The 9,549-nt window shown below is 30.6% G+C and overlaps 1 protein-coding gene across 1 annotated transcript; it reads right to left on the bottom strand.

Annotated features, from left to right (window-relative positions):
- On the bottom strand, nucleotides 1–3,054 carry LOC123907341 (serine/threonine-protein kinase RIPK-like). Its single transcript, XM_045957555.1, has 5 exons — nucleotides 2,135–3,054; nucleotides 1,786–1,921; nucleotides 1,539–1,675; nucleotides 1,224–1,347; nucleotides 1–1,092 (listed from the first exon to the last, which is right to left on the bottom strand). Exons 1-5 carry the CDS (start codon nucleotides 2,555–2,557, stop codon nucleotides 332–334), a joined length of 1,581 nt encoding a protein of 526 aa, XP_045813511.1. The 5' UTR covers nucleotides 2,558–3,054; the 3' UTR covers nucleotides 1–331.
- Nucleotides 3,055–9,549: the final 6,495 nt, after the last annotated feature.

Here is a 9,549-nt window from a genome sequence, read left to right as displayed (position 1 = left end):
TGAAGAGATAAGAGTATATTAACTCATTAATTAATCATGGAATAAAAATTCACTATTGTATACACAATTCAAAATAATCAACTTCCTCAATAAATAAATAGAAAAATAATAATAATAATAATAATAATAAAACGAAAGAAAACAAAAAACTCAAGCATGCTTTTCCATGCTAGGACCATTGCATTTGCATTGGCACTTCCTTCACCTTTTTCTTTGTTTCCAACTTTTATTTGCTTGAAGCCAGCTCATTGCAATATTGCACTATATACATTTAAAATTGTATGATCTTAATCTAACTACGTACGTGTCTATTATATACTATATACTTTCCTTAATTTCCTTGGCTTTCTGATGTAATAGATGTATCTGGTGAATTTGAGTGTGACCCATTTTGTTCATGTCCTAGCTCATTTTGTGACTTTGTTTTTGGTGACTTTTGTGGATGCCTATGTCCATTGTGCCTATGATGATGATGACTTCTATGATGATTACCATTTTCTCTCTTCTTCTCCTTAGGTGTATCATAATATTCTTCTCCATCTTTAATCACTTCATTAGCATTATTTTTATCTATAACAATATGCTTATGATTAGTAGTACCATTACCATTACTTTGATGTTGATTTCTACGATGATGAGTACTAGTACTATTTCTTCTTGATCTCTCCTTTGGTGTCTCAGCAGGAGTAGTATTACCAGTATTACCATTACTACTCTCTTTTTGAACTTCATTGTTACTAACATCACTTGGAACTGTATAAACAAAAGGACCAATTGGAATATCTACATAATTTTGAAGAGGTTCAAGAGTGTTAACTACTATAGACATTGAAGGTCTATTTCTTGGTCTATGACTTAAACATTGATAAGCTAATGCAGCTGCTTTTCTTGCTCCTGATTCAGAATACTGTCCTTCAAGTCTTGGATCCATTATTCTACTAAGTTTACGAGCATCGTTTAAAACTGGTCTGGCCCATTCCACTAAATTATGTTCTCTTGGTGGACGTGTTTTGTCCACTGATCTTCTACCGGTTAATAGTTCCAATAAGACAACTCCAAAACTATACACATCACTCATTGCTGTCAAATGTCCTATATATCAAAATTATAGTATTAATGTTAGGCCATTATTATTAACGACATGAATACCAGACACCAAACACAAATATCGGACACAGACACGATGTTGACATTATTGACATATATGTGGTAAATTAATTTACCTGTCATGATGTATTCCGGGGCAGCATAACCTTGAGTACCCATAACTCTAGTGGAAACATGTGTATCATCTCCTTCTGGACCATCTTTTGCCAAGCCAAAATCAGAGAGTTTTGCATTATAATCCTGGAAGATTAAGAAGAAATAATAATGAGCTAGATCCAAAGTTGAAATAACTCTCCAAAAAGGTTTAGTGGCGCAGCTTATTGTCCGTTTACCTTTCGTTCATGTGTAATTATATTATATATACCAGAAATTAAATAAATAAATAAATAAATTAATAGAGGATTGTTTGAAGATAAATTAGTGGTACTTACAGAGTCTAATAAGATGTTTGAAGCTTTGAAATCTCTATATATAACTGGTTTCTTTGCTTCATGTAAAAAGGCTACACCTTTTGCAGCTCCAACAGCAATTTTCATTCTTGTTGACCATGGTAATGATGCTGAATATCCTAAAATATTTCATCAAAAAATAAAAGGGAATAAAAGTTAGATCCTTCAAATTTATGCAAAGTGAAAGATGAGGATATAATAATATTATAACTAAAAATGAAATTCTTACTTCTAAATAGTTGATGTTCTAAGCTTCCTCTTGGTAAATACTCATAAACCAAAAGCCTATGCTCCTCTTCACAACAATATCCAATCAGCTTCACAAGGTGTTGATGTCTCAATTGACCAAGAAACACAACCTCAGTCTGTTGTCAGAACCAAGAGAAAAATCATTAATCTCAATTTCCCAAAAGATTTTAAACTATGAAGCACCAACACATACACAAACATCGGATAAAAACTAGATGTCTCACTATCGTGTCAGACACCAGACATAAAGTGTCGATGCTACATAGATTCTGAGTACTAATTAACACAACTAAGATTCAATAACAATAATCATGAAGAAAAAAACTCACCAGCCATTCTTTATGACCTTGAGAACCATGCAAATCTAGAAGCTTAACAGCCACAGGTTGAGGTTCAAGTCCAGCTCTAACCTTATCATCAATGAACCCTTTATGAACAGGTCCAAAACCTCCTTCACCAAGAAAATTACTAGAAGAAAAGCTCTGAGTAATTATCTTAAGCTCAGCATGTGTAAAAACATATAGATTAGAACCAGCTAAAGATATTGAAAGATCATCTGAAAGTGTTGTAGCACTTGGAAAACTCAGATCCGTCAGAGAAATTCTGTTAAAAGAATTTGTCTTTGTTGCAACAACATCTTTTGTTGTAGCAACAACTTTCGTTGCTGCTACTGGTTTGGGCGAAGAGTAATCACCTTCACCCTTATAACAACTTGGAAATATCAATTTCCACGTAAATTTCATCACAGTCATATATATACGTTATTATGATTGTGATGAGTGATGAATATATTGATGCAAAACTTGAATTTGTTTGTTTAGAGAGCTATGTTACAGAAAATGTTGCTATAGAAAGATGTGGTTGAGAAACGTTGGGGAAATAATTGAGGAAGAATGTTTATATAGAGATTGGAAAAGGGTTTAAGACTTTATAAAAGAAAGTGGGCGCAAATCTTTAAACTTCTAAGAATTTGCAGCTTCTTTTTCTAGCTTTGTGTTGAAAATTTCCTGTTTTTTTTTTTTAACTTTGATTATTAGTTGTCTAGGTCCTATATTAAATGGAATTATTCTTCTTTTTATATATATGATATAGAAGGGGTGGTTGTTGTTAACAATGAATGGACTAAGGTTTGAACTTGTTTAAATATTTGGTATTGGGTTAGAAAACGAGTATTAAGTCTAAGATGATGGATTAAGAGAAAATGACAGGGATACCCTTCTCATTGACTTTTTTGCATCATTGTGTTGTGGTCATAAATTTAGAAAAAGCAATTGGAAATTTTTATAGATAAAAAGCACCTTCCAGAATGCTTCCTTTCATTCTTGAGAGTATTTTTTTTATCAATTATTAAGAGATGTTATGTTGCTCACAATTTTCACATGGATATTTTGTTTTAGTCCTTGTAACTTATTGGTTTTTAATTTCAAACCCCTTATCATTTGTTTACTACCAACTTGCTGGTAGTCTGGTAGAAATCCAAATCAACATTCGTCGCGTAGACTTTTTAAATGATTAGAAGCAAATAATTGGAGACAAATATGAGGATAGGGATTCCATGAGTAAAATTCCACATTTTTGCCCATTAATCGATCATATATGTACTTCACTAGATTTTTTCGTCAAAAAAAAAAAAGTACTTCACTAGATGTCTCGTATGCTTTAAGCACGATTATATGGTACCACTTTAGTTTCGATGAAGGTCATTAGATCGTAGTCAATAATATTAATTAAACTTTATAAGAATTAACCACCTGCTCGTTCTTGATTTATGTGGGTGAGAACTTATTCGTCGTAAAATGATACATTGATTCTAGCTTTCACACATATATAAAGATCACTACATATCACAATATGAATTTGTGTATTTTCGTTGAATAGTGGTGTTGATGGATAAAGTGAATATAATGTAGATGAGAGAAACAAAAACTAAGATTTGAAGGTCGAAGATGAATATGATTCCTTTGATGATAGTAACAATTTTTGGTGGACATCCACAATTGTGAGTTAAGGACCAAGTGAATGGCTTGCCATCTGTAAACTATATATGGCCATAATGGCCTAACTCTTGAGACATGGTGTAGATCCCGCCTGACATTAAGGTCTCGTGGCTAGGTCGAACTCCATTCCGTCTCAAGTCTCAACTTAATATTGTTTTCGACACTCCTTTGGGCCTAGTTGAGCACTAAAAACTATGGCCGAAGTAAAAGAAAATTGATCGATCAAAATAAGGGCAGTTTAAAAATATTGAATCTCTTTTATGCTCGATAAAATTTTCATGACTCTATTTTCATGACTGTAAAGTTTGAAATGGTGAATTGAGGTAGAGTATATAATAATTTCTATTTTTTATTTACTTTCTACTACATGATCAATGAGATGCAAAATGTTTTAAACTTTTTTTTATTTATTTCCAAAAACAAAAATAATTTATTTTGTTTTTCTTTCATTATCTTTTGTAACTATCAAAATTTATTAGAGAGAAACAAAAAATTTCCCCACAAATCCATAAATATTATTGACATTGACATATAATGGAGTGATGCAACTAAAGAAAAGGAAGGTGTAGTGGATTTTTTTTATTAAAATTTGACTTAAATAAAACCCACAAATCCATTTTTTTATTACAAAATTTTAGGGTCAATGACTCAGTGATGATTAGAAAAATCTTATAACTCAAAAAATACTTAAAAATAAATTTGCATTAATATATCCCTTCAAAAATATTAGCGATTTAAGCTCTGTTTGGATTGATGGAATGTAATGAAATGGAGCGAAGCGGATGAAACATAATAATGTTCTATTGTTTGGATTTTAAAAATAATAATGAAATGGAATAGGATGAAATGAATTTCCTCCTATACCACCAGTTACTTTCAATTTTGTTCATATCATTTTTAAAATATCCAAACAATGGAATGAAAAATTTATTTCATTCCGCTCCATCCCATTTCACTCACATCTAGTCCGCTCCGCTCTATTCAATTATATTCCCATTTATATGGAATTGAAGATTTATTCCACTCTGCTCCATCTTATTTCACTCTCATCTATTCCGCTTCGCTCCATTCCATTATATTCCCATCTATTCCGGGAAAATGTATTTTCTCAATAAACCCATTGGGTACATGAATTTTAAAATGTTTGGTTGTTTTTCTTGACGGAAAAGACTATAAATATACTTCATCCGTTTCAAATTACTTGACTTTTTTAAAAAATTTTATTTTTTTCAAATTACTTGTCTTTTTGATAATTTATGTTATATTTTGTCTATTATATCCTCATTATTTTAAATCTTTTTATTTATTTTCTTTTTTTACTAATCTTCTTTATATAATTAAAAAAAAAATTGATACATAACATATTAAATTTATTGGGAAGAGAAAATGTGTGAAAAAAAAAATTGGTGAATTAAAATAAGGGTATAATAGAAAAATAAGGTGCAAAAATAAACTTTCTTAATTTCTTTTTTTTTTTTTCTTCTAAAAAGTCAAGTAATTTAAAATGGAAGGATTACTATGTAATTATTTTTGTTTGACGCAATTATTTACTATGTTTTCACTGTCTGTGCGTGAAAATAACCCCTGCCAACAAACAGCGCGTTTTATTAATGGTCAAAAAAGTTCTGGAGGACGTGTGTACAATACAGTGATACCTCCATGGCGACTGAATGTTTTTGTTTTTTTAGTGGAAACAAAAAATACAGCTAAGAAGCATCGTTATTGTGTGGGCCTTCTTACTTTTCAGTTTTCATAGTCTCGTTAAAGAGTTCACATCTACACCAAAAATAATTTGCATGAGCAACACTAATATCATAAGTTATTTTGATATATTTTTTTTTTACAGTAAGTTATTTTGATATATAGATGGTTCGGTGTGGATTGGTATATATATGTGAATATCTAGTACACTGAAGACTTTTCTTGCCACCCTCTAGAAGTGAAGATCACAATACTCTTGTTTGCATGATGAGAAGATGACCTGTTGTGTTAATTTGACAGAAAACAAGATAAAATTATTGCCGTTAAAAAAAAAAGAAAAGAGAAATAAAATTATTCACTTTTTTTTTTTACCTAATCTTATATTCTTGTTAAGAAATAAAAATTTTCATCCTATAAAAAGCTAGCTTTAAAAGATGATGGTTCTCAATCTCAAACATATTTATATAACAATCTGAGCAATATGAGATTTCAACAACTTCAACATCCACCCTTAAGTCTAGCGTGAGCCTAGGTCTAATTTCTATATAGTAGTCTTTAATCCAACTTTAATATCATATTAAATGGACTTGAATCTCATATCAAAAGATAACTCAAATGATGAGGGTGTTCAAACACATTTGTATACTCAACACTTGAGGAACATGAATAATGTGAGACTTCAAACAACTTTAACAATTCTGACTCTTTATTATTTTTATTTTTTTTTACATTACTCCTCACTTTTTTTAAGTGCATTATTTGGAAAAAAAATATTTATGACTTTAATTTTTCGTTTTTAAATTTTATCAAAATAGAAGTTTCGAATATTTGTCTATCCTTTTGAGATAAAGAGATGGTATAAAATGAAGTGATTGAGATTGACTGGCCGAGTGTGAACAACTAGCGTTTGTCGCGAGATAGATGTTGTGGGTAGTACCTCCAAACTGCAAACACCTTGATGCTTAAGTCCTATAGAGAGTAGAAAAGTGTGAATGTACCTTCCATTGTTTGTTGGTGAGGAGATGCATTTACACAACACCAAAATAGATCCATTACCACAAAGTGAAAAAATATTGAAAATGACAAAACAAAAGGAGACTTGGCTAATGAAAGTTTAGGTCCAAATGTTTGTTTTAATAATTTTAAATAAAGTTGCACAAGTTAAAATTGTACCCAACCACAATAGGGTCATTGGTCAATTAGATTTCCGTGGGAATTCCTTCCAAATGACACCAACCATTACAAACTTAACGACACAATTTCCCCTGATCAGAAAAAAAAAAAAATCAACACTCAATATTGTTGCGGGAATATTGGAAACATATTGTGAAGTTATAAATCAATGCAAATTAATTAAGATTAAATTGAGCCCATAAACGTGCATATGTTAAAAGTACGTATCATGGTGTTGCGGAGTTTGCAGAGAGCATATGCTGCTGTTGGACGAAAGGTTGCACTAGGGTGGTTGCAAAAATTTTCTTCCTTTGTTCGTTAACTTGCAATCTGTCTTGCAAGACAATCAAAAGGATTGACTAAATTTTTTACGATGTTATAAGTACTAAATTTTTACGTCATTTTATTGATATTAATATCAGTTGAAAAATCTTCCGTAAAAAAATATCAGTTGAAAAATCTATATATTAGACGCATAAGATGAGTTCTTTCAACCAAATATTTTTCATACGTAAAATTCAAATGTCAAACTCATAGCCACTTAGGGGTTCACAATAATAACCGGTTCCGTGGTAAGAGTATTTGACCATTTAAATAAGTGGAGTTAGATATCTTATTTTTGTATATGAAAAAAATTTAGTTGGAAGAGAAAAATTTACTTTTTATATCTGAAAAAATTCTCTAATGAAGATTAATCGCCGCTAAATAATAGTAGATTTTTTATTATGATAAAAGAAAAAACACACACACAAGACATGCACGTGTTTGCCATACTTTCTGTCACTGCTACAAGCATACAAGTTACAACCATTACCCGCTTATTAGGTTTTCCTAAAAGAAATAATGTTTATTTATCGAAATATTGCTGTAAAATACTCCATTCAGTTTTATTTATAGGTAGAAGTTATAGAAGGTTGTGTATTTTTTCAAACAAAAAAAGAAGTAATATATCTAAAATATTTATATTTGGTTTTTGAAAATTATAAAAAAAAGTGGATTCATTTTCTTGAAATATAACACTCTGTCACCGTTTTATCTGCATCTTTCTTTCTGTTTGATAAGGGAATGTGGCTCGAAAGGTTTGTTTGGCTTGCATGTTTGTAGTACTTGGATTGGATCATTTACATATTGACAGTTGATTCATTCACCATTTTTTGCTCTGAATGCTCACTCCGCTTTTTTTGCAACTTGATTTCGGGCTTGTTTGCAAGTTTGACAGTTTGTCCGTGTTTGTGTTTGTTTAGGGTTATACTTAAAACCCGTTTAGAGTTGTTTCTCTATTGTGTTCCAATTTTATGATGACATTGTTTGTATTACATTTGGTTGTCCTGACTCCTGGGTTAGTTTTTTTTTTTCTCTTTCTTTTTATTATATATTAATTTCTATTTTGATTAAAAAAAAGTACACCTTGGCCAAATTATGAGCTTTTACACTAGTTACCGTGTATTTTGAAATACTAATTAAAGTATAGAGTTGAAAAATTAAAGAAATAACAATAGTTTAAAGTGTTAGTAAAATAAAATAACTAAAATACTGAGTTTAAGTGGTTAATGAACTCTTCTTAAAACAATTTATTCGAAAATTTCGAGTTCAATTCCTGAAAATAAAAATAGTTAAAAGTGAAAAAGGATAGAATATATTTTTCAAAAAATTATATAGATGGGAGGACCATGTGTGATGTGTCCAGTTGTGTCTTGTGTATACAAAAAATTGTAAGAGGCCCATACTTGATACTTCATACTTGGATAACTCCACAAGCTTCCAATGTCTTTCTTTCACGGCCCAACCAGGATAACCTCTTTTCCATATAGAAACAAAAACAAGGAAGTTGCATGATTTATTAGAAGAAATAAAAAATAAAAAAAGCGAGGCATGTATTATTTATAGAAGAATTGAAGGTATTTATTCAACCATAAGTCATATAATTAGTTAGTAGATTTTGTTTCAAAAAGAATAAGTGACATAAATAGATTTGCATGTACTATCTACAAATTAATTTTTAATTTACATGCAAATCTCAAGGAGTAATCTGAAAAAAATAGGCAAAAGGGAATCTCCTTCAAGCTACTAGGTTTGATCCACTGATGATGAATTTGAATAGTATATTATGGGTGCGTTTAATCTGCTAAAAATCAGGGGATTGGACATGACAACTTTTGTTGTACCCTGTTTGATTTGAAATTGGTTATGGGACTGGACAAATTAGGTAGCAAGGGACATGACAAAAACAAGATTTTTTGTCCCTCACTGAACCACATGACAACTTTTTGTCCCCAGTACAACTATAAAAATATACGAAAATACCCATTTTATTTTTGAATATAAAAATATTATCGTCATATATCTCTCCGGTACAATTTTGTCCTGTCGTGTATTATCTTGTTCTGTCCTGTACTGTTCTGTCTAGTTCTTGCTGTTTTACGAATCAAACGCACCCTATAGGTTATAGGTTCGATTCTCACCTTCATTTTAAAAAAAAAAACTCCTCCCTCCATATTATGTCCGCTGGATCTTAGGATTTACTTGAGGAATTGAACTTTTCTTACTATAGAGGAGTTGCATGCGCAAAAGCAATTCAACTCGTGATAAAATCACCTAATAACAAATATTGGTGGTTACTTTCAACATTAAACCATTATTACTTTATTAGAAAATAAAAATAAACCATGACTCTTATTATTTTTATTTTATTTATAATGTTGACAATGAAGATCAAACCTAGGATCTCATACTTCTCAAATCTCTCACTACTAAACCAAACTTAGTGACTTAACATTTTATTATATTATATCTACTACTAAAAAATCTAAGCAAGTAATGAGAATTGACATATCCACCACTTTTAGCCACAAAAGAAATGAAGAAACAAAAAA

This window comes from Trifolium pratense, linkage group LG2 (genome assembly GCF_020283565.1).
Source record: "Trifolium pratense cultivar HEN17-A07 linkage group LG2, ARS_RC_1.1, whole genome shotgun sequence".
Classification (NCBI taxonomy): domain Eukaryota; kingdom Viridiplantae; phylum Streptophyta; class Magnoliopsida; order Fabales; family Fabaceae; genus Trifolium; species Trifolium pratense.
Note: the sequence above shows the minus strand (reverse complement) of the source record. Positions and strands in the feature narration are given on the sequence as shown.

Excerpts from the sequence above, each read along its gene's own strand:
- LOC123907341 (XM_045957555.1), bottom strand. The coding sequence starts at position 2,557 with ATGACTGTGATGAAATTTACGTGGAAATTGATATTTCCAAGTTGTTAT. Across the intron at positions 1,922-2,134 it reads AAGGTCATAAAGAATGGCTG|ACTGAGGTTGTGTTTCTTGG; the intron begins GTGAGTTTTTTT and ends TTCTGACAACAG. Across the intron at positions 1,676-1,785 it reads AGAACATCAACTATTTAGAA|GATATTCAGCATCATTACCA; the intron begins GTAAGAATTTCA and ends GAAATATTTTAG.